At 52.3% G+C, this 25378-nt stretch overlaps 1 protein-coding gene across 1 annotated transcript; it reads left to right on the forward strand.

The window, feature by feature from the left end:
- The first annotated feature begins 1574 nt into the window (after nt 1-1574).
- ARHGAP36 (Rho GTPase activating protein 36) lies at nt 1575-19465 on the forward strand. The gene is made up of 11 exons (XM_037408456.1): nt 1575-1729; nt 4818-4974; nt 8357-8419; nt 9613-9869; nt 10921-11113; nt 11594-11649; nt 12106-12256; nt 14353-14501; nt 15160-15330; nt 17054-17151; nt 18110-19465. Exons 2-11 carry the CDS (start codon nt 4860-4862, stop codon nt 18246-18248), a joined length of 1392 nt encoding a protein of 463 aa, XP_037264353.1. The 5' UTR covers nt 1575-1729; nt 4818-4859; the 3' UTR covers nt 18249-19465.
- The last annotated feature ends 5913 nt before the right edge of the window (nt 19466-25378 follow it).

Below are 25378 nucleotides of genomic sequence, written 5' to 3' on the forward strand. Positions count from 1 at the left end.
CACGTGGGCCCCCGCAGAGCAGGCGCTGGATGGCTTCCCGGGGTTCTGCGCCATGTCCTCAGCTCGGCTTCCTGCAGTGGGACTGGGGCAGAGCTGGGGCAGCACGGCTCTGCCCAGGGAACATGTTGTGGCACCGCTGCCGTCACCACGTCATGGACCACGAGCCCAGCTGCGGTCCCCAAGGTGCTCATCAGCGTGTTAATGCGCAAGGAGGTGCCAGTTTTGGGTGGCTTGTGGGTTGCCGTAGATTTGTAAGTCTCTCTGGGGTCTAGCCCTCCACGTACAGCACGTTGTGCGAGATGGTAGCTGTCCTGTCGGGTCTGTGGGCACTTTAACAGCAGAGCTTTGCGGGGGACCCCTGCAGCCCCTCAGGCCCGTCATGGGTGCGGAGCGCAGCCGTGTGCCTGGCCCAGCCTGCCCGTGCCTGCCCGCCCTGGAGACTCGGTCCTTGTGAAGGTGCTGTGATGGGGCAGCTGGGGGGTCTGCCTGGGCAGCCAACGTGAAGACCATCCACGGGCCCTCATTGACCAGCACCCAGGCAGCAAATTTCCTTTCCAGGTTTCACCTGGCAGAACAGCTGATGCTTTGGTAGGTGTCCTAGTTACTGGTAGGTAGGAGAGGGGAAAGCATGGGGACAGAGGAGATCAACTGAGCCATGATCGATGCCCTGCCAAGGCACAAACACTGTCAGGCGTGGGAAGTGCTGCTCCTTCCCATCTAACCCTGCTCTCTCTCTCTCTCTCCACACAGCGTTTCTGGCTCTCGTTTTTTTTGGCAGAAATTTCATGTTCTCATCACCCCTCTCCTCCCCTCAGCTGTGTTCAGCTGCAGCATCTCCTCTCTGTCACTTCTCTGCTTCTCCTCCTGCCAGCAGGCAGGGAAGGTTCCCCCACCAGCTCTTCGGGGCTGCGCAAGACACTGCTCTGAAAACCATCACCTTGAAGGAAGAGAAGGGAGCCTGCGCTGCTCCTGGCTGTGCTGTGAGGAGGAAGGAAGGTAAATGTCAGCCCTTTGTTCTAGCTGGGAAGAGGTTAACTTCGGTGCTGAAAATGGGGGAGCAACTTGGGAATGGAAGGGGCAGCTGGACTGGGCTTTTCCCATGAGATCTCCTTAAATAAGCCCTGGTCCTAAAAATAAGCGGGGAAAGTCATTGCGGAGAGGAAGTGCTGTGTTAACACTCCCAGCGAAAGGCATTTTATTCTTGTTTTCGAGTTAGTGAGATTCCTTCTACAGCATCCCCCTCGACGAGAGGATTTGCAGTACTCTGTTTTTTTGCCCCTACTGTGTACCGGCGTGCCCCTCGCGCGGAGCACCAGTGCCCGGCCGGAGGGGCTGTCCTGCCGCCCACCGCGCTGCCATGCGGGGCTCTGCGGGGCTGCCCTCGGGGTGGTCGGAGGTGTCGGTGGCCTAGCTGCTCCCATGAGCAGAAATACATGCTTGCTGCAACAAGTAAGGCCAGGGTTTTTGGAGTTAACAGATGAAGCAGGAGTTTGTCAGAAAGCCGGTGAGGGTGCTTTATGGGGCTGTTCTCATAGCCCTTATGGGTAGGGCCAGATAAGCAGCAGCTTGCCCTCCTGCTCTCCCTCTGTTCTGCTCCCTCTCCTAATCGGGTTTCCTCCGCCCTGACCCAGGGCAGCTGCATCCTCGGTGACTCGGCTCTGTCCCTCCCACTCGGGCAGGGGCTGTGGATGTGGGATCTGTGGCGTCTGCGAGCTTCGCCTGCAGGAAGGTAATTCCCTTCAGTGTGTCTGTCTTGGGGACTCATCTGTCCATCCCGCGCTGCTGGGAGGCTCCTGCTCGGGCACCGCGTCTGCTCATCCCTCATTTCTGGGCATGGCAGAAACGCATGAGCTGTTGCTGGCGAGGGGAGATGTTCTTGCCCATCAAAGCCGATGTTTTATCTGCACCCCCTTCTTGCACCCCGGCTGCCATCCCAGGGGAGCTCCTGGCCGAGCATCTCTGTTTTCAAAGCTTGGTAGCACCAGTTACTTACTTTACTTTAAGACTGGCCTCTTGCATGCAGCCCCGTTGAGACAGTAAATAAAATACATTCCTAAAGGGCTGCTTCTTCCTTCCACACACTTTTTTTCTTGTGGGATGAAAGTTATAAACAACCATGTATGACTTTCAAGGCTGACTGCTGAGCTTGCCTTGGAGGGAGCACGTGGAGGGGCAGAAGGCTGAGGGGTGGCCAAACAAGCTGCAGAGCCTAAAGAACAGCTCCTGGTGTTTTTTAATAATTTAATAATGAAAAAAAAAACAAAACACCCACCTTTTAAAACAAGACATGAATGCCTCTGTGGGCTGTGCCTCACCTAAAACTCAACGGTATTGTGATTTTCTGGCCCCTTTGCTAATGCATCCCCTGACTGGGAGGCTCTGGGTAGGGGTCGGTGCTGCATCAAGCTGCCTGCAGAATTAGCTGCCATGTAAGTGGAATTGCACCAGCTTTTCCTGGGTGGTTTACCCCTGAGTCCAGTGTATGAGGCAGTTGTAGGCACCTGCACAGGTAATCACCCTGAGGTGCTGAGCTGTGCCAGGCAGCTTGGCTGTGCTGCATCTCACATTTGTCACCACGTCTGTGCTGAGGCACGTAATTTTTGTAATAAACATCAAACATTTCAAGAATATCTTTGTCTTTAGCTGAATTCCTTTTTTGGTGTGCCCCACTGGGTAGTGTGTAACTTTTTTCTTTTTTTAAAAAATTTAAATAACTCTAAGTATCTTTAGATATTGGAAACCTGGCCAAAAGAAACACTGCCCCGGGCACAGGGGGTGGAGGTGGGCAGGCAGGGCTGCGCTGAAGGCTGGTACAAGAGCCTGTGAGGCTGCCTTGTCACAGCTGGCTCTAGGAGATTTCCACGTGTTTGTTTTTCATTATTGCCTTAAAGCTTTCTTTGGGAAGGCTCCTTTCGCAGCCTGTACTCTGACCATATCTTTTCTGTGCACACGCTCATAACCTCAGTCCTTTCTTCTGTTTACTGCTGCTTTTTGCTATTTGGACCATGGCAGGGTTTGCTGGGTGCCAGCGAGGTGTCGCGGGAGGCTGGGGGCACCCAGGTTAGTGCAAGGTGAGGAGCTGGGTGCAGTGGCCCTGCGTGGCCTCTCCAGGAGGCTGCAGGCAACAGGGAGAGCTCCCCAAGGATGCAGGAGATGGGATGGGGCATTCGGCATCTGGCTGTGACCCACAAAGGGCTGTGGGCTGCAGTCCAGCCTGTGCTAGGGGTACAGGTGTTGGTGAGGTTTTGGCAAGCACTGGTTGGTGCTGGAAGTCTTACAAGAGATGAAGCCTAGTGTTAGGTGTTAAAATAAGAAATAAACCAATTTAAAATGGGGGGGGGGGGAGGCAGAGAAGAAAAGCTTGTGAATAAAAGGGGGCTGTAAGTCTCGTTTAGTGGGTTGTGTGCTGCTTTTTAGTTTTTAGAAGGTTCTTATCACTGAAAAAATCCAAACCCCCAAAGCTGTCTTCTCTTCACTCACACTGGAGCAAAGCTGCTACACCCACCTCCTTGCAGCGTGGGAAGCAGCTGCCCAGCCCCTCCGGCCCGGTGAGCACGCTGCAGGAGCAGAGAGGGAGCGGCAGCGAGCGCGCAGCCCCCGTGTCCCCACACTGAACAGCCAAGGCTCTCTCAGGAGGCCACCACTCCGCAGTTATCCCTTGCGCCTCAGCATCCAGCACATGGTGGGATGTGGGTGAAGGAGAGGAGGGGCGCACATCTGCACAGCATCCTCCCAAGACCAGTCCGAGTCTGGCATCTTGTCCCAAGCCCTTTCCACCCAGAGCCCATGGTTTTGCTTGCATTGAGCTGCAGTCGGGGGCTGGCCAGAAGCAGAGTTCAGCTGATTTGTATGAAGATGGGCTGCCAGGAGCTGTTAATGCCAAAAGCCTTGGGCCCCCTGACTTGGTGGAGATCATTGGATGGCAGGGGTGAAGCGAGGTGGGTGTCTGGAGGGAGCTGCAAAATGCTCAGGCTGTCCCAGCAGCCAGGACGGGCTTTTTGCCGGGTGCCACTTCTTAGTGGGGCAGGGGGATGATGAAAGTTTAAGTCTGAATGTATCCGGAGTCAATCCCAACAGAGCTGCCTGTACCTGCAGCTGAAGGTTAGGTCTGCGGGCACAAGGTGAGGACACGTTGGGATGGAGCCCCTGGCTCCGTGGGTTGTTGTTTGCTGAGGAGCTCCCAGGTGGGAAGAGAAGCGTGTTAGATAGTGTCAGACCAAGCAGGACAAAGCGCTGCTGGCTTTGGTCCTCTCACACGGGTTTTTGTTGTGTTTTGGAACATGTTGTACCTTCCAGGTTTGGTAAGGAGATGGTCGGGCTTGTCTCCATCCTGACTTTGGTCATATGGAATGTGGTCTTGAGGCTGATGCCAGCCAGGAACTATATTCCCATGGTGAAGAATGGCCAAGTCCCAGCATCAGGACCACAGTCCCTACTCTGGCTAACCAGGATGTGTCCTGTCTTGTGTACGTGAACCTGATGGTGTTGGGTTTCATGTGAAAACTGATGGCAGCTAGAATCAGAAGGAAGGAAACTCTCTGCCAAGCACAGGTGCCTCAGGGAGCCTGTGAGGTTTTGGCATCCAGGGCTGAGGTCCCTCATGTACTCCCTGATGCCTCCAAGGCCTTTGCGTGGATGGTCAAAGGGAGATGCTGTGGTTGGGGCACCTGCTGATCAGCTGGCTCTTGGGAGAGGTGAAGGAGGGGCAAGTGTCTCCGGCACTTGCAGACACCCTGTGGCTTTTTCAGCAGCTTCTCTCCTAAAGCAGGCATCTCTGTGATGTGCGATTCTTTTATTTTCATACATATGTTTTACAGAGGACATTTATCTGAGCCCTTCTGCCAGGACAGAACACCAAAATGCAGCCTGTGCCCCTGCACAGCCTTTCGGAGTTGGAAAGAGCCAGTCTGCAAGAGATTGCTCTCTACCAGCTGCAGGAGAAGCTGCTTGTTGGAGATGTCAGCCTGGCTAAAGGTAGAGGATGGGAGAGGGTGGCTGCTGGTGCGGGAGGGCTCGGGGCTGAGCTGTTACTGCTACTCATCCCCACGCCCACACTTCATAACACAGGGCGATGTTTATGGAAAGACATTTGAAACACGTTTTGGTCCAATTTATTTTTTGTTCCCTGCTTTGGTCTGAGCCTCGAAGGCCTATTTGGCCTTCTGAGGAGGGTGTGTGTGTCCATAGGAGTGTGAGAATGTGACCTTGCCTGTTGCCTGCCTCTGATCCCCCTAATCCAAACCAGATTAAATATGATTTGGCAAGGCCTTCTGCTGGGACTATCTTAATGCCGTTGGGATGGGACAAACTTTGCGTTTTGGGTTCATGTCCAGCACAAAGTCCTGATGCTGGGGTGGGGTTTATGCAAGGCTAGAAGACGTGCTACTGAAATTAATGGGCAGATAAATATAGAAGCTCCACAGGGACTGAGCTTCTCTGTCCTAGCCTACACAGACACATAGGCATTCTCAGGGTTCCCACAGCTGCCTGTCTCCCCCGATGCCTACACATCTAACCAGGCAAGTGCAATGAGTTGGGGATCAGCTGAATCCTTCCCACATTTACTCATGGGAGTAAAATCAAGAGTGGACAGGCCACCTTGAAATGGCTCCTCTGTCCTGGGGTGTATTCTGGCATGCCAGCAGGGCAGGAGATGCCTGCGGCTCAGCAGCCCTAGGCTTGAGTGGTACCAGCAGTGCGGGTGCAAAGGGAGCTGAAGCATCTCCAGCCCAAGCATGGAGCCCCCCATGCCTCTGGGGACATATCCCAGGGAAGGAGCGTTTCCTAACGCCCAAATTCAACCTCATACTGGGCAGCAAGTACTTACTCAGGGTGCTATCCGAGTATGGCTTCCTCTCTTAATATCTGGAAGGCTTCATGCAGTGAAATGGCTTCAAGAAGAGTAAAAGAGAGATGGCTTCCCTCTCGTCACGAAACTCCCAGTTGCTCTAGGGCTCCAGCACCAGCCACAACAGGCTGCCTTTATCTGACCACAAACATCCTGGTTCCTTTTAATTTTTTTTTCTATTTTGAACTGTTGTGATCCCATTTTCAGTGTTATCCTGCAGCAGTAGCTTCTCTAGGGAAGAGCACAATGCAAAAAAAAAAAAAAAAAACCCAACCAAAAAAACCCCCCAAAACATATTTCCTTCCTTGCTGTTAAATGTGCTGCATTTTGTCTGATGGCTCCTCTCTTCCTGCGGGTAAGTGCAGGGGACTGCAAAGTTCTGATCTCATCCTTCTGTGTATTTTGGACATGACTCTCATGCTCACTTGTTTTTTGAAGGAAACAGCTGCTGTCAGGGAATCCCTCCTTCCTTTTGTCCATCTTTATATCCTTTAGATTTCTACCTGCTAATTGCTCTTTTGGCAGTTAGCTGGCTGGGAGTCGATGTGAGATGCTGAGCATTAGCTATGAAACTATTCTGCCTGAAACACCATTTTCTTGTCCCAGCGTTTCAAAGGGAAGTTCATAATGTTTGGAAATGCCTGAATCTGGGCTGCGCAGTCTCCCTTTGGGTCCATCCACCTGTCTGTACTTGCTCCCCAGCATCTCCCCATAAGAAATTCCTGCTGCCTTTAATGAACAGCCATTGCACAGTTGTGATGATTTTTCCTCGAGGAAAAGGTGTTCAGCACCTCTTTTGATCCTTGTATCTCCAGATACCTAGACAATGAGGATCACAGGGTATGCTTCCCCTTGCCAACCATCCTTTGGGGCAACCTTCAGCCTCAGTATCCTCTCTTCCTTCCATCAGTCCTTACCTCATTCAATCCCAACAAACTTCTCCAGCATCTCAGCCCTTACAGCAAACAGCCTCCTTCAAGATGACCCTCCTGGGCTACAGAGCAAACAAGTCATGGGTCACATCTCATTTTGGCCAAGTCTGCAGTTCGAGCAGGAGATGACCAGGAAAGATGAAATCTTTGAAGGATGCACAGCACCAGGCTTGCTGTCATGCATTGGTGAAAAGAAGTTGTCCTTGTCTCCTAGGTTTGTAGTGGATCATACGCGTTCCTCTGTGAGGGAGATATCAGCTTGGGCTTCTGGACAGGGGGATCCTGACAATTTCTTTTACCTCCTGCCTCGTGGTTTGTTTCCCTTAGGAACATCTGCACAGCTTTAGGAGTGGAGAGTTAAGCAGATGCTCAGCCTCAGCACGTTGTGTCACCCCTCCTAACAGCAGCGTTTTGCTGGCCTTTTGTTTCCTTGACTGAGTGGGTTTTGTCTCCAGGTTGTTGTTCATCTTCCCGCTATCTGGTCATTTGAATGAAACAACACATATGGCGCTGCAGAATAGTTAATGTGATTTATGCACGTGTTGCTCATACCAACTTTCATAGCTTTCTTCTTAATCTTACAAAAATAACCCAAACAATTGTATAAGCTGTTTCTAGGAAAAGAATTCCTCAGGAGTAAGGAGCACAAGCCAGAACAGGGGCGATGTCTCTTGGAAGGATTTAGGGTGGGCAGTGAATTCGTTTTTCAATTCATTGCTGCTGAGCTGCTGTCTCTGGAAGCGCAACGTGGGGAATAATTAGGAGCAGGGCTTGCCTCTCTCGGCCCACTGCAGGATATCTGGCGATGTGTGTTTTGTCTGACTTTATTTGTCTGTGCTCTGTAAAACATTGGCAAAAGCTTTTCTGGGGCTGCATGCCTTTTTCCAGTGTCAAGACCAGACTTCTGAGGATAAATTAGGGTAGCTTTCTGAGTCATTTCTAGGACATCATAATTAATACAGTCGTGTATAACATGTATGTAGAATTTAAAGGTGGCCAGAACAGTTTTAAGCTACAGCCTTTGGACAGCTGAAGGTTTTCTGCTGCTCTTTCATGTGTTCTCCATTTTGTAATCCCAGTTAATTTGCTGCCCCGCTGATGGTTCATATGCTCTGACCTGCAGTTTTCTGCATTGCCGGATTGCACATCTGGATAGCAAGGCATCAGTAAGCCCTGATGGAGAGAGGTTTACAGGGCTGTGGTCTGAGGCACGTGGGGTGAGTCCCACAGCTGGGGTGTCTTTAACCCATGGCTACGGTTTGGTGCCATGGGGTCCAGGTGCCTGAGCTTGGAGGGGTCCCCTCCTCCGCTTGGAGAGGATGGTGGCCCATCTCTGGGGCTGTTTCCCCCAGGTAGGTGATACCCACCATGCCATCCCATGCCATCCCATGTGGCCTCATGGCCTCATCCCTCTCTGGTCCATGGCCACCTCAGGCCCCCAGTGTCCCTCTGCCCACGGGAGCTGCCTGTGGCCATGCTCCGCTCACAAGTATACAGAAAGGTAAATGTCTTTAAGGGGAGACCGTGCTAAAACAGCCTGATGATGGAGGACCTTTGCTTTCTTTTCTCCTCATAGTTGGACCTAAAGGCAGTAAATCTATCCACCAGAAACTGGAGAGCTTTTCCAAGGATAAGAAAGGTGAGCAGCCTCCCTTTTCCCCAGGTTTTGGTCCCTGCTCTCAAACAGAATTGGTGATTTTTGATGAAGCTGAGCTGGGAGGTCCCTGAATTCAGCCAGGTGCTTTGTCCCGTGTTGTTCTGCAGTTCTCCAGCATGGGCTGTAACGGTACGTGCATGAGCCTGAGGGAGTCTGGAAGAGATGCGTGTGCGTGTGGACAAAATATGTGTGCACATGAACATGCATTTGTAAAGATGCACACACGCGAATATTTCTGCCTGCCTGTTTTAGCCCTGGTCTTGCTACTTTAGTTCTGTTTTATTGTCCCTTGAAGGACATCAGCCACAAACCTGGGAAAACCAGAACTGTAGAGCACAGCCAGCTGGGAATGAGCCCTTACTAATTTTGTACAAAGTTCACTTAAGGAAATTATTGAGCAGCAGTCTGATATTTTACTAATTGGATTTGTGGCTTGTACTTCAGTTGCAAACCCACTTGGCCCAGGGTGGTGGGGAGGCTGGAAGTAAGGAGAGCTCTCTTTGCATCTCCTTTATGAAGTTTCCACTTCATAGATGCTATGGCATCTTTGTGAGGCTGTAACCAATACAAGGAAGGGAAGTTCAGGAAAAACTGGGACAGGTTGCAACAAGCATGTTGATGGAGGCCAGTTTTCCTGCTGCCTTCCCAGCTCCCCTGCACCTCCTTCCCCTTCCTCCAGGACACTGTCTCCCACACCATGCCCTCGCTGCTCAGCTCTCTGATGGCACTGCACCCTGAGTCCCACCACACAGTGTCCTGCAGCTTTCCAGGGCAGCAGCTCTCCTTTGGGTTTGCCCAGGGTCACTGGAGATGCTCTTCCCACCTGCCCAGGCACTCCTGGGGAGCTGGAGAAGGGAGCAGGAGGGGACAGAGCATGCAAGGACACTGGTAGTTACAGGACTGCTGTCCCAGATTCAAGCTACAGATCTCCTTGTCATGCATTGAATTGGTTTTATACTCTCTGAAACTCTTTATAAACTCTGAAGAGGATTTTATTGTCCTTTTCACTCTCCTGCTGGCGGTACCTTTACAGTATCCTGGTACTCCCTTCTGTTGGTCAATCACTTTATCCAGGCATGCACGCGTGCCCCTGGCAGTTGAGCTGTGCTAGTGCAGCTCCCCCTCCCTTTTCCCTGCTAGTGATACTTTCTTATTTCTGCCATGTTCTTCCCTAGACTGCTCTCCTCAGACCTTCGGGATCCCGCTCTTCCAGGTCATCACCAATGACCGTGCCTACAGGCAACTGCAGGACGCAGTGAAGAAGAGTCGCCGGCTGTGCCTGGAGGTGGAAGAGACAGTGACAAGGTTTCGGGCTCAGAGGCAGAAGAAGTCCCCAGTGGGCAGGAGCTGTGGCCTGGTACCCTGTGGGGTCTTCCCGGAGGAGCCGCTTTCCCCAACTCTTCTTGACAACAGCTCCTGGAGCCAGCGAAGGGTACGATTGGAAAAGTGGGCTGCACTGTGATGGTGCTGCAGGCTGGGGGAGGCTCCGACCTCGGCAGGGTCTGTTCTTGATGAATGTGAGTTATCAGTGCTGTGCGCTGGGTTGGTCCCAGCCTGCCCTCAGGGAAATGGGGTGTCCCTGCTTCCCCCAAGAGTTGGGTGGCGAGGCGTGGGACACTCTTTACTAGCTCAGCTCTTACGGAGCCAAGGTTACCAGAAGGACGTGGCCAGGCAGCCAAAGGCAGAGAGGGATAGGAGGACATTCATCAGTGGCAGGGATTTTTCTACTCCTTTGTTGCATTACATCTTGGTGAGAAGCACTGTGGACAGCTATGACTTTTCCATGAAACAATGTCACGTTTTTGGCAATGTTGCAGTTGGAGATGGGGCCTCGCACTTGTGAAATTCCCACCAGAAGTTGCTGCCATTGGTGGTGGCCATGTCGGCTCCCTGGCCACGTGGCAGGGACGGACCCCTCGTTGCTGTGGGGCCAGTGGCTGTGCGGCCCAGCTGCTCTGCATTGACTAGCCTTGCATCAAAGCGGCTGCCCGGGCAGCCTGGCCACCCTCCTGGCCTTAGTCCTGTGTCCTGCAAGAGGAGGTGGGTATTGGGCTGGGTTTGGTTTGCCTCATCTCTCTGGAGCAGAGACCCACGCCTGCCTCTTGCGAAGTGCCTGTAACCCCTGGTGTAAAGCAGCTCCAGAACAGGTAACTCAGTGTAGCATGTTGTGCAGTCAGAGGTGAAAGATGTGGGGAAATTTGCTCTTTCCCCATGACTGCACGTGGTGTAGGGGCTGCCTCAGTGGGAAGGCTGCATTTAGGAACACCTCCCACCAGGAGCAGTGCACTTAAATGAGCACTTGGGAGATGGAAGGCATCTCTGTGGTTCTCCTGCAACCCCAGACAGGCTCTGTAGACCTCAGCATTTGTTCAGAGGTGATGCCTCCACTTCCCACAAACTCCTGAGGTCACAGCATTGACGGTGTACTGGGATCTTGTAGGGTAGTTCCTGCCACCCTGAGAATCACCTCTGCTCCACCTCAGGGGGCCATGTCCGTGGACTCCATCACTGACCTGAGAGACGCTTCCAAGCTGCTGGAGGCGCTGCAGTTGTCACACCCCCACGAGCTGGACCCACAGAGAAGCCTGGGCAAGAAAAAGATGTTGAGCCTCAACCCCATCACCTGGCAGGTCCCGCGGATTGTGGACAGATGTTGCAAACACATTGAGACGCACGGTAAATGCGCATGCCCCTCCAGCCGGGCCGCGTGTCCCGCGGTAGGTCGGTAAAACCCCTCCTGGGGATTCCAGCCCAGCTGCTCCCGAGACGGAGGAGGCAGACGACTCCTGGGGCAGGGCACACTCCCGAAAAGCCACCGGGGAGGGTCTGCCGGGCTGGGTGCAGCATCTGGGCTGAGAAGTGAATGTCACTGCGTGTCAGCGACCCATCTCCTGGAGTGCTCTGGCCTTAACTCCCCCTGCAACACAGCACCCAGCTCAGAGTGTCTGCACGGATGAGATCTCCCTGGCCCACAGGTAGCCCCCGAAAACCTTACAGCTCTGAAACCTTTCTTTTTAACCCCTCTGCCAGAAGCAGGGAAGGACACGCTGCCTTGCAGTGCAAGAGAACCACTTCCATGATGCTGAGGTGCTCCCAGAGCTGGTCGGGGTGGCAGGGGGCTGTGGGAACGAGCGCACTAACCTGTCTGTCCCCCAGGTCTCCACACGGTGGGCATCTTCCGGGTTGGGAGTTCCAAGAAAAGAGTTCAGCAGGTGAAGCATCCTCTGTGGCAGTACTGCATGCGAAGGGCAGATGCATGTGTGGGTGGGGAATGAATAAAGCAGACATTGGTGTGGAGAGGTCTAAGATATCACAGGCACATGCTGGATCACAGATAGCCTTAACCTGCTGCTGGGTCCTTCTCCCAGCCACAGGGAGCAGGCTTCATCTCTCCAAGCTGCCATTAGCCAAGCTTCCACGCCCTGGTTGGCCATTCAGAGCCAGGGGCTCCTTCTGGTCCCATGGCCTATCCTCAAGGCAGCAGGAGGCTGCTGGGCTCTGGTGTGCCTTTTCTTGGGGGTGCCCTGAGTCGGAGGGATGTCAGAAGTAGCCAGCCCTTGTGTCCTGCCTTTGCAGTAGCTCTGTACAGGGACAGATCCTGGCAGCATGAGTCATATAAAGAGGAAGAACTGACTGTTGCTTTTATTCTTATTTCTTCCATCTTTAAGCTGAGGGAGGAGTTTGACCGAGGGGTGGATGTTTTCTTGGATGAGCATCAAAGTGTTCATGATGTGGCTGCTCTGCTGAAAGAGTTTCTTCGGGACATGCCAGATTCACTGATACCCAGAGAGCTCTATGCAGCCTTCCTCAGCACAGCCTGTGAGTACCCTGGCAGAGACTCACTCTGCACCACCCACCCATCACACTTGGGTTTGTAAGGAAAAAAAAAACAAAGGGAATTTTCTTCTTATGCAAGTACCAGGTCTCAGCACAATTTGGCGTGCTGCGCAGGAGCTCAGCCCAGCAGTTTGCACTGCCTGTACAGGCATCTTTGCAAATCCTCTGCCCAGGTCCCCCTGCCATCCATATTTCAGGTGACTGAGTTTTTAAGCAGTCTTCACAGCTTCCAGCATCACTTTACCTTAGTCTCCTTCACCATGTCTTTGCTTCCCTTTTGCCATCCTTCTCTCCTCAGATTTGATTCTTCAGATCCTTGAATCCCCGCTTCCACGTCAAAAATGAGCAGCTCCACACCAGTGGGCTTGCTGATGGCTGTGTGCCATGCCAGGGAGGAAGATGGGGCATGTGGGTGGGGGGAGCAGAGGTGTACAGGGATTTAAGGGAATGTATAAGGCAAATCTGCCCCCAGGCTCAGGTATTTGAGCATACAGCACACCTGCGCTGCAAAGCAGGAGCGTAAGCCAGCCTGTCCTTGCTGAAGTCACCGCGGGTGGCAGTGAAGGAGTGGCAGGACCTGGGTTGCTGCCCTGCAGCACTGTCCCTGGGCCTGCAGTCAGCCCCTGCAAGGGTCAGGGTCACTGCCAGTCCCACCTTTCACCCTTCCCCAGCAATGTCACGTGTTCTCCCTATGGGTCAGCAGCCTCTAACCCTTGTCCAGATCTGCTAAGCTGTTACTTCTGTTTGTATTTTCATCTCTTGCTGCATATGAAGTGACAGTATCTCTCATACAAGTCTGCATCCTAAAATACAGGAGAATAAATGATACACCTTTGTCATATACAAGGACTTTTAGGGCACAGGGTAAAGCAAATGGCTGGGAACTGTCAAGTGAATTACCTTCTGTATGCCTTCCCAGTGGAAACTGGTGTTACTTTAGATAAAGATGGGCTTCATGTGGGATGAGAAAGTTAATAAAGATCATTGCTGTTTGCCCCCCAAAGCCAAGCAGAACTGCAGAATATTCACAGTACTGAAATACATCTTTTTTTGGAGTGATGCATACAGGCTACAGCCGTGTCTTCCAGGCTTAACATCAGGGCGAGCACCTGTGGCTAGAGCCAGGTTGTTCTGGACCACTATCCCATTTCCAGGAGCAGCCGGGATCTCTTAGAGGATTGTGTAAAAACTTTAGTGCTGTTTTCTCCAATATTCCACCTCCTGGTGGTCTTCAAGTAACCTGAGCCTGAAGTCTTGTTAATGTTTTATAGCCTGGAGTGGATTTCTCTTCCATCTGCTTGCCCAGCTGTGGTTTGAGCCCACCCAGCTGTGTGCTGGGCACGGCCTTCAGCAGGTTGCAGGGCTGCGGTTTAGTTACATGCTCCATTACAGGCTAAGTGCCATCACCTGCTTTCTTGCTGCTGCCAGCGTGTGTGATCTGAGCAGATCTTCAGCTCACACTGGCTTTGTGATCCTGAACCAGAAGATCTTGCCAGTTCTCCTTATAGAAGTGACCTGAGGAGCCCCCCGCGCAGCCAGCACCAAGCAGGATATGGGACCATGCACCCCCCATCCGCTGCTCCTTCCTCACAGCCATCCATCACACAGAGCTTTGAACGTCCCCCTTGCGTCATACCCTCCTTGTTATGTTTTTAGGTACTTTCTCCAGCCTTGGCTGGCTGACTGTTTGCTGTCCCCCTGTCCTTCTCCCTTGCCAGCTCGGTGTCACTGTCACTGCAGAGAGGTGACTTTTTCCCCTTGCTGATACTGTTAATAAAAAGGCTGAATGGCCCTGGACCGCGTGTGGATTCTAGGGTGAATCCATGAAAATTCACACCACACCACGTAAAATTTTTCAAACATTTGGCTCCCAGATCCTTCCTCACCACCCTTCTTTGCCAAAACCACTTGACAGCAGTGGGATTAATTATATGCTCCCTGCATGGATGGGATAAGGGGTAAGACACCAGTCTGGCTCCCTTCAGAGCTCGTTACTGTGGATGTAAATGAGGGCTGTCCAGCTGGAAGTGCCTAGTGGGCTGGGAACCACGTTAATTAACGGGCTGCTCTCTGCCTAGCCATGCAGGGTCCGGCGCAGCTGGCCACCCTCCAGCTGCTGCTCTTCCTGCTGCCCCCCTGCCACAGCGACACGCTGCACCGGCTCCTGCGGTTCCTCAGCGAGGTGGCCCGGCACGCCGAGAGCTCCTGGGGCCCTGATGGTCAGGAGGTAAGGCTGGCCCAAACTGGTCGACTGCATGAAGAAGGGATCGCTCAGACTTCGTTGGTTTAAACCAAGCAGGGCTTTTTGAAAGCCTGGGTGAATCCTTTGGCAAAACCAATTTGCTGATAAATCCCCTTGTCCTTGCCAGATCTGCATTGCTCTTGGACCAGCTGAGTGATTTTTCTGAGTTGCAGTAACCCCAGAGAGACCTGGCTGTGTGTCCGTAGGCAGCACAAGGGGCATTTTTGGTGGAATAATTCTGGTTTTCCACATCCATCTTTCATGAAGGACTTAGGATTGTGCATCAGGGCTGATTTTGACTTCTCTGGACAATTCAAGCTCCAAGTCTTTCCATGATTCAGAGACTGTCTTTGTCCCATATTGTAAGATGATACAGAAATATTGATTGTTACCTTTTTGTGGGGGTTGTGAAAGCAAGGTAGATGGGAATGGAGACCCTGATGCATGGAGGGGATGAGCGTATGCTCCAGCACCACAACCCTTCACGCTGGCCTTGCCACCAGCTCAGAGAGGACCAAATGGGACCCAGATCAACACCCTGGCCTCACTCAGCAGCTTGTGTTCCTGTCCTGGGGTGGGTGAGGCTATCCTGGGATGCCGGTGCATCTATAATCTGCAATTTCCTTTTATGTTTGCTTGCTAGATTCCTGGGAATAAAATGACAGTTTCAAACTTGGCCACAGTCTTTGGTCCCAACATCCTGCAGAAGGAGAAGCCTGGAGAGAAAGACGCTGGTGCCGTGAACTTTGAAGACAGTGCTGCCATCATACTGGTACTCCAGAAGCTGATTGAGCACTACCAGACCTTGTTCATGGTAGGTGAGGCTTTCTCAGGGCAGCTTCTCTAGACCCTGCCTTCCTCTCTGAACTCTCCTAATGGCAGCAGGAGGAAGGATGAATTCACAGCCCCACTTAGCAGCAGATTAATCAAGTTAGCTTATGAAAATGTGATTCATTCCTCATGGCAGGTGTAATTGTTACTTTGGGATGGCTTGTTACTGGCATCGTAAAGGCAGAGCTGAGGGTCACGCCATGAACAGGTTCCCTCTTGTCGCTTTTCACCCCAGTGATGCCTGACTGGCCTCATTTGGGACAGGAATCAGCTGGCCAACAGCAACTGCAGGAGTGGTACCTCAGTGCTGTTTCTTCCCTAAAGTCCCAGTGAGGGGAGGGAGGGGGAAGAACAGGAGAAAACAGGAGATCCTGGAAAAGGGAAGGAGCTGGAAGGCAGTGGTGTTGGGGTGGAGATGCCACAGCCTTAGGCAGATATGGGGAGAGCTAGTGAGGGAGAGCACAGTGGGGAGAGCTAGTGAGGGCAGCAAAGGATGGGATCGCTTCAGGTCTACTCTTCAGCGGGTGACTCAGACCATCAGTGCGAGGCAGGGAGGGCTTATCCTGTCCTAGGGGATGCATCGACCTGGGGTTCCCAAAAGCATCTTTTAGGGTCAGGTAAAGGTTCATATGGACAGAGAGCTCTGGGACCTCCAGGCCAACCAGATCAGGGCTCAATTCAAAGTTAGATCAGAGCTACATCCAGCTGGGGTTTGCTTATTTCCAGGGATGGAGACTGTGACCTCTCTGCATCCTGCCCCAGGGCTGCACCAGCCTCGGGGGAAGAATTTTCTCCTTGTCAGAAGTGTTTCTGCTGCAGCTCATCCCTGCTGCAGCTCGGTCTGTGCTTAGGCACCTCTGGGAAGGGTCTGGCCTTATCCTCTCTCCAACCTCCTACAGACCCCCTGTGTTTTCTCCTGGCAGAATCTTGCTCTGCATGGTTGTCCAGCTGGGCTTCAAGCCTTCGCTGTTGCACTCTGCACTCTGCCCTGCTGCAGCACGGGTGCCAGGGAGGCATGGCAGACTGGGGTTGCCTCTCCAGGCTCTGCGCTTCCCTTTGCCGCTCTGGGAGATGCTCGTGGAAAGGGCAAGTGCTGTGCAGTGCGGTACCTGAGCGCAGGCAGGGTTGCTCAGAGGCAGGTATGGTGGTTGAGTGGGAGAGCCGCTGAGGGTGCACAGCAAGGTGCTGGCGCGAGGGCCACTGATGCTTCATGTGGGCTCGGGCACTCTGAAGCAGTCCCCCAGGGATGCGATGTAGGTGGGCGGCAGGCAGTCATATAGCTCAAGTGGCTGCTCTTCTTGTGGACAACCCAGCGGAGGCTGTGTTTGAAACCCTGGCAGAACCCCCCTGGATCAGCAGCAGCATACACTGAGCAATCCTCCTGGCCCTGGTTTTAGGAGAGGACCTGGGAAAATTCCCGAGAATTGTCCATTTCCTACAGGTCTATGGGAATGTGACATTTCAGGTCCCCAACAAGCCTTGTAGCAATTGTCTGCAGGCAGCCAAAGGAGCGGGGTTAGTGTGGGAAAAGCAGGGGCTAAGATCCTGCTCAGCCTCCTGGCAGGTGTGTGGGACACGGCACCAGCACGAAGGGTCTGTGAGCACAATTGACCTGGAGTCCTTTTGCTGTCCTTGGCTGCCTCTGTTCATCTTCCTCCAGAGAGGAGGAGATGGCACGAGTGAGCATGTCTCTGTATCCCTCCCAGGTCTCTCCAGAAATGCAATGTGGCGTCCTAAGGAGGCTGTTTCAGACTGACCCCGATGTCATTGACTACCTTCTGCGCAGGAAGTTCAACGCCGTGCCGTAAGTCCCCGCGAGGCACAGTGCTGCTGGAGGGCATCTCGCAGCACGGGGGCAAAGCCCACCTGCAGCAACGCTCACCGCATTGCTGGCAAGCGATGGACAGATCCTGCTGATCGTTCTGCCCGTCTTCCCTGTTCCTGCTATCACTTTCGGTCATGAGCTCCCTGGCTAAAATCCTTCACTTTCTGTGCTAACACCTAACAGCTGAAACACCCCACCTTTTCCGTCCCTTGGAGCTCCCTGTTCTCCTTTTTTCCTCCCCAGCCTGTGCCACGCTCTCTCCTTTACCCAAATCTGCCCTGTATCAGGGCTCCGGCGCTGTGCACATCTTTCTGTGTGCGTACTTACCCCAGACTCCTCTGCTGCTCCAGCCTCTCAGGATTGCACACTGATGCCTGCTCCATTTTCAGCTCCATCACCAGCTTTCTCCAAATTTTCACCACCCTTGGTGTTGTCCGCGCTTCTGTGGGGATTTTGCCTGTCCTGTGTGCGCATGTGTCTGCGTGTGACTGCCAGCTATGTCTGTGCATCTGCTTTTGGTGGCAAGGTGGGATCGACCCACAGAGGCTCAGAATCTGTGTTCATGCCTTTCCCTGTGATTAAAGAAAGTTGGGTAAAAAGGCCATGTGTCCCATAATCTGGGTCCACGACCATGGCACATAACACTGGAGGTATTTTGTTCCCCTGTGGTCTGAAGCACGACACGTCTGGCAGCCTTCGATCTCCTTGTAGAGCTGCTGACTCCTTCTGCAAACATGGGCTGTCCGGTGTGAAATGGTTTCCTGGATCACAGACTTTACGAGTCATCTATGCTACTGTTCCTTGTCTGTCTCTACATTCCTTTTGGACTGTCCAAAGAGTTGGCAAATCTTTGAGCTGGCTGCTAGAGGCCATTCAGGTGTGCAGTTGGCAACAGAAGCAGTTTGCAAACAGCATCTCTCTTTTTTTGTTTTCTTAGGAGCACAGAGAGTGAGGATTCAACAGAGGAGCATGCTCCATCTGCACTGCCTGGTTGGACCCGCACCCTGGAGAGCAGCTCGGTCTCATCAGAGCTGTACAGCAGCATCTCATTCCTAAACCTGGACATCGGCATCTAGCAAGGCTGGGCCAGGTCCTCACACTGCCTTCTGCAGACAAATCCGGGCAACCTCTCCCCAGTAAAAAAGAAGCCCTCTATCTTGCTTTGGAGGAGTGGAGAAGTGAAAGGAGTATGAACGTCTGTGGGAGCATCTTTTGCTACCAGTAGATGTGCCAAGTGGTTCTGGTGCAGGCAGACCCACCACTGGAGAGGCGTTTGTGGGTTGCCAGCAGAAAAGCTTTCCACACGTGGGTTTGTTGCTAGATGGCAACCAATAAATCGGTGTGCTTGTGCAGTGGCTGTGCAGGCCCGGCTGTGTGAGCAGCGGTGTGCCGAGGCAAGCGTGCTCTGGGAGCACCAGACAGCCGTGGGCCGCAGCCTGCCTGCAGGGCTGAGGTGCCGCAGTGCCCTCCTCTGCTTCACTGCGCTTCGGGCCCTGAGGTTTCTGCCCCAGCCTGGGGAGGACAGCCTCTCCCCTCCGAATGACCGCCAGCCCGTGCACTGGGACAGTGAACTGGTGCAGACTGGGGAGCAGCAAGCAGGTGTCCAATGGCTCGTGCCATGCTCAGCAGACAGGACTCGGAGTTCTAAAATGACCTCCAGCTGGCATCCCTCCAGGCGTCCGCTGGGCGCTGGTGGGGCTGGCTGCTTACGGGGACAGCAGGGGACAGCAGCAGCCTGGGGCTGGGACCCCCTGTGCTGGCAGGGAGGAGCCTGGCCTGAGACAGCACGGGATGGTGCCTCTTAGCAGGGCAGTGAGGGTGGAAAGTGCAGTTCAGCTTTGTGCCCTTGGTGCTTTGGGATCCCTGTTACTGCGTGGTGTTTTATCCCAGGCTCGTGCGGAGGGAAAGCTCTCTTGGAGCCAAAGCAACAGCACCATCGTTGCAAAGACCCTGGCCTGCCACCTCCAGATTCACTGCTTGCTGCTTTGCTTGAACCCAGGTTTCAAACCACTCATTTTATAGACAGAAAACACTGTATTGAACCCAAAACGTATGGCTGGTGTAGTAAGAGGGAACAATAATCTCTGAAGATTATAAACTTCTGTTTTCCTCGAGTTAATGTTCAGTAAGTAGACCTAATATATTTTACAGATTACAGCATCTTTTCATGATCTTTGGCTGAGAACTGTCCGGTTTGGGGTATTCCTGCTGCTCAGGCGCTGGAATTCACTGCCGGTTACATGCAAATATATGTTTTTAGCTGATCTGGCAGAATGAAAGTTATCAGCAAATATTTTCTGTTGTTTTCTTTCCCTTTACTCTGCCGGACGTGGCCTGGCTGCCCCTTACTCGGTAACCCCTGTGGGCTGGGTTGTCTCTGGGTGAAGCAGCGGCACAGGGAGGGATGCTCTGGCAGCCATCCACAGGCAGCTCCGGTGGGCTAGGCTGGCACAGCGAGCCACAGCCAGCACGGTGCAGGGTCAACAGCGTTCGTGGAGGGGGAAGTCAAAGGCAAAGGGACAGCAAAAGAGGCATCTGTGAATTTTGCATGCAATGTCTTTTTGCCTTTCATCTGTCTTCTGAGATGATGTAATTTATATTCTTGTCTTGACATGTCAATGGTCACATTCACAGTTTAGATCTTACTTCCAAGGAAATGCAGTTGGAGAGCCGAGAAGAGGGCAGGTGGGTAGGAAGCTGGTAAGGAATGTGATGGGAGGAGAACTGGTGCCCAGAGCAGTACTGGTGTAGAAAACCAGGGCAGACAGGTAAGAAAGGAAGGCGGTTAATGCTGGCAAGCAGCTGGGCAGAAAGAAGACAGGAATGAGCTAAACCAGGACTTTTTAGTGTTTGGGGCAGATGGATCTGGTGTCACAGCTCCTCTTCTTTGGATTACCTGACATTGGCTGTAAATCCATGACTTTATTCTGGAGAAACGATGAGATACACACTGATGATTACAACAGTGTTTGTTCTCCATGAATCGTGGCAAAAATGTCTGGCTTTATAATTCAGGGCAGGCAGGGTTTGGCTTTGTAGTTGCTTCCTTTTGTTGCTCTGTAGGTCTCCATCTGTCTGTCACTTTGGGTTGTATTAGACAGCAGGGTTTCTCACGTGTGATAGAAATGTCTGTTCCACGATAGATTTAATTGTCCTGTTTCATGTATGACTCTGAAACTCCCCCAACCTCAACCTTAGCAGAGGACTGATTGAAATTCATGTCTGCATAAGTTCCCAGCCTGTTGCTATGAGCTCCTCATCACAGCTGCCATACGCTGACATGTGGGCATAGTTGGGTTTTTTTCTTGTGATTTAAAATGTTTCTGTTTACACTGGCATGTTGAGTAGAAGCTGAAGGACTTGACAGCCCTTTGCCTCCCCAGAGTGGCTGAAAAATGAAAAAGTATTCTTGAAAACAAAACCAAGCTGGAGCGTTTGGCAGAACTGTGGCTCAGGGAGGACAAGGAGGAACTGGGGTGTTTAAAGGAGGACGGAAGCTCCATCAGTGGTTCGCTCCATGTGGGTTTTCCTACGTTCACATCCAGAGTCAGTCCATGAGAGGTGGAATGGGGGATCGCAGCTGGGACCGGCGCCCTGGGAAGCTTTGGGCTGGCAGGATGCTCCTGCGTGGGGGAGCAGCGGGTGCTGCTCGGGGCTGGGTACCAGCTCCGTCCAGGGGAGGGGGGATGCAGGTCAGAGTCTGGCCTGAGATGCAGGCTCCGACAGCATGTGTTGGCTGGGCAGTTGGAGCAGGGCTGTGGCCGTGGCTTGGCTCGTGTGCCTCGCTACCCTAACAGTGTCACAGCTTTGGCCTGTGCCATGTAGCATCAATAAGATTATTAACAAATGCTTGAGCCTCGCTGTGCCCCTCAGCCTGAGAGGGAGGAGGGGTTCCAACGTAGGCTCAGCTGCATCTGTCTGGTGGATGGTGCCTGCCTGGAGGTACTGCACCTTCTCAACTGTGCTGCTCAGGGCTGAGCTCTTATTTTGTAAAGGTCCCTTCCCTGTGGATGGGTACAGTTGGGATGGGTGGAGAGGTAGTTCCTGGAGAACAGCATGAAGAGAGAAGTGTGTGCTGAGAGATAGCTGGTAAAAGCCTCCCAAGAACTGATAAGCTCCAGAAACGAACAGTGCTTTGGAGTCTGCAGGAGTGGATAAACTCAGGATACCATAAGACCACTGAAGGTTTCTGAGGTCACCAGCATACTCGAGCACCCTCTGTGTAACCAACGCCATATCCAAGGAGGCAGCGGCTGCTCTGTGCAGGACAGGCTGCAGGATCTGCAAGAGCAGACCCTCTGGGATACCTTCCGTATTTCTTCCTAGAAGCCTCTGGCATGTCTGCATGACCCCGCTCTCAGTCAACAGCTGGTGTTGATCTTACTGTTCCCATGTCACTAGTTATCTCCTGTTAGTGGTAACGGCTTCAGTCCGTTAACAGTAACGCGCGAACGAGGACAAGATGTTCCGGTAACTCTTGGTCACAACTTGATGGTGGATCTTTCTGTGTCCCCACTGTGGGGGAGCACTGGGAAGGGGGCAGATCCTCAGGCTGGGAGGAGTTGCTACAAATGTTCACCAAGAATTTTAAACCAAGAAAAAGCAAGTAATCTTTGTGTCTTCACGTGGACAAAAGGGCACTCAAATCATTTTGCCAACCTGAAACCTGGGCTGCACATCAGCTTCTTTGTCATCATGGGAGGACATGAAGTGTTGGAGTCCTCGGTGCACAGAGAATGGATGGATAAGGCTCACTGGGTGCAGTGGGTGACAGGCCATCCAGGAGACACCTGTCCTACAAGTGTGTTGTATGTTGGATTCCTTGGGGACTGAAGAGAACTGATGGCCACAGGCAGAGGATAGAGATGGCACAAACCTTCATCCCTCATCTTTAGCGCATTGTTAGAACATGACGAGCACTTTGCTGCCCAAACATTTCAGCAGCTGCAGCCACTGGCCTGCTCATACAGGAGGAAGCCAGAAGCATCAAGGCTGACATTAAGATCTCAAGCAGAACACAAACCCAGCGAAGTGCTTCATGCCTTGTCCCAGCCAGAGCTCTACCTGATGCCCCTGCTTCTAGGTGTAGCTTTGACTTGTTTCTACCAAGAGCAACAGATCCGGCACAGAGGTCAATGGTGAGAAGTCCACACATCTCATGGTTTTGATCAAATTTTTCAGTATCAAAAAAGAAAATCCCAAGCCGAGTGAACATTTCCACATTCCCCATTGCCACAGTAAGTCACTCTGAGAGCGACTGCGGCATTGATTAATGCCACCAACGTCACTTTGGCTTCTCTCCCTTGATTCCTCTGAGCTTTAATTTGTTCTCCCACTGCTTTTGCCATATACCTGTCCTTAAGAACTAAGCCCTGAGCGATTATAGTGGATACCACAGGAACTCTGATACCAGCAGAACACCAAACCATAGCACCTACTGGGCGATACGCACCGCAGAGCTATGCCACATTTGGGGATGGGAGGGGGCAGTGGTCAACAGGTCTACACAGGACTATAGTGTTGGGCTGTCTGTGTGTGTTGCCCCCTTGGAAGCCACACAAGGATTTAAAAAGTGACTGAAAGGTTTGTGGTCACCATTGAACGTTACAACAGGCACATACAAGAGCATCAGGTCACCCCTATGAAGGCTTCCTGCCAGCCGGGCTGGCTGCCCTCCAGTTTCTCACTGGACTCTGTGTTTTACACCCCAAGGGATCCAACATACAACACGCATGTAGGACAGGTGTCTCCAGGATGGCTTGTCACCCACTGCACCCGGTGAGCCTTATCCATCCATTCCCCAATTACACTCTGTTTTATACCGTTCCCGCTGGGTGGTGGGAAGAAGTTCAGAAATACCACTACACATCGAATCACCAACCAGCTTGCAATAATCTGAACGGGACAAGGATGCTGAAATACCAGGCAGCTATTTGCTTTGCTTTGCAAAAAAAAAGTCCCTTTGAAGTTTACTTTCGCAGCGGCGTGGTGGTGGGCACTGGGGACACTGGGGGCTCGCTGGGAAGCATGCTCTTTTCCTCCATTTACCATAGAGAATACAAAAACCACTGTGGGTCTTTCTACCACTGCATCGCAAGAGTTGAAAACTGCTCAAGGGCGGCTGTCACTGCCAATGGGATATTGCAAAAAACTCCACTTGAGGGCAGCCCGGCAGCAGCCGCCGCCGCTCTCGCAGCAGCCTCCTCTGAGCAGTACCAGACTTCTTTCTCTCTCAGAAGCACATGGGCTGTCACTGCCTGTCACGCATGAGTATTTGCTTACAGCTTGTTTTATTTCAGCCTCACAAAATAACCCCCGCTTTACAAATCAGTTGCAAAGCACCATCATTTATGAAGCATTAACATCACTCCAGAGCTGCTGTGAAAAAGCTGGTTAGCTTTTGTTATGCTTCAGATTTATTGTTGGGCTCTTCTCCCCTTCTCCCCAAGCTGAACCTGCAAGCCTCCATGACTGCGCCTTTTGAAATAATCTGAAAGTGCCTGTCGATGTTTCTAGACCCCCAGTGCCAGTGCAGGGCGGTTAAAGGCTGGTTGTTGGCACCACCACCACCGAAACCACCTCAGGCCACTCAGCACTGGAGCTGTTTTTACAGCTAGAGCCAAGCTTAGAGGTCTTAAGGAGGGTAAAGGATACAACAGGAAGTATCTTGCAGCAGGAGGACCAGTTACTCAGATTCATGAGCAAGTGAGCGATTTTACAGTCAACAGCAAAGAAAGTAGGATCTTTTTTCTTTTTTTTTATCCCATGTGTCTCTCTTAGACCGCTGATTAGGATATATACATGCATAAACACATTGAATGGCATCACGTAACACTTTATCCACTCAAGTTCCCATGGTAAACTGAAAGAACATAAATGACTCAAAGTAAGTTACTCCACTTCTAAGCAAAGCTTTGCTTTATTTGCATTTTTGAGACCAGAGAAACTGCCCAAAGGGTTAAATCCAGAGAAGAAAGGTATCAGACACACCTGACAGATAATACTGGGGGTTACTGGGGGTTCCCAGCCCTTGCTGGGCTGGGCTGTGCCAGTCATGGTGGAAAACCCCAGACCAAGGCATGACAAACCAGAGCTGGGTCCCTCCCACTATGGTGGGTCAGCTTGCTCTGATACCACTGCTTCCTGATGGCATCTCAGCTGCCATCAGACATGCAATGTCTGCTAAATCTAGGTCCTGCATCGCAAGGGGTGAGATCATGTTCTGCACCACCCCGACCTGGGAAAACCAAGGGATGCTGCCAAATGCTGCTGGCATCGGTCAATCGGTATGGTTAGCCAGAACATGAAATAAATGGAGATGAACAGTAAAGGTACTTCCCATCTGCAATAACATAATAACTAGACCTTTCTCCCTGGTAATGCCTGGCCTCCTGTACCTATGGGAGTACACGCAGGCAGCCAGGTTTTGTTAAAATTGGGTATTAGGAAAAATTTCTTCACTGAAAGGGTTGTCAAGCCCTGGAACAGGCTGCCCAGGGAAGTGGTGGAGTCACCACCCCGGAGGGATTTGAAAGATGTGTAGATGTGCCACTTAGGGATGTGGTTTAGTGGTGGGCTTGGCAGCGCTGGGTTAAGGGTTGGACTCGGTGATATTAAAGGTCTTTTCCAACCTAAACAATTCTATGATTCTGTTCTATGAAATTGAAACCCCATGAGGGGATGCTGTCCCCATGCACAAGCCAGCAGCTAATGGCAAGGGTCAGCGCATGCCTTCCCCACTCTGGGGGAAAGATTGAAGTGTCCCCAGCACAGCTCAGGATTGCCAGGCCAAGGTCTCTGGCTGACGTTCCAGTATTTGTTCTCCAAGACAGCTGAGGTGAGACGAGTGTTTATCAGTGGAGGGCCCCTTTGTTCACCAGCTGTTGGTGCTGGAATCACTTGGTGCTGGGCTGAGCGGTGGTGCTCGCTGCAGCGGTCAGTCATGGGAGCATGTTGTAGAGTGTTGCCCAGACACAGACCTCTTGACTCGAGAACTCGCTACTAAAGCTGAAGGAACGAAGCTCACTCCTGGAGCTACCAAGGTGTCAGCATTCACTGGTGGTTAGGTGCTAGGAAGAGTAAGAGCTAAAGAAAACCCTGGGCCAGCACAGCTAGAAAGCACATGAGTGCCCCTGTGTCCTCCAGACGCTGTAGTCTCCCCCTGCCCACTCACCCACTCGGAGGATGCTTGCTTGGGCTGATGCAG

Source organism: Falco rusticolus, chromosome 14 (assembly GCF_015220075.1).
Source record: "Falco rusticolus isolate bFalRus1 chromosome 14, bFalRus1.pri, whole genome shotgun sequence".
Taxonomy (NCBI): domain Eukaryota; kingdom Metazoa; phylum Chordata; class Aves; order Falconiformes; family Falconidae; genus Falco; species Falco rusticolus.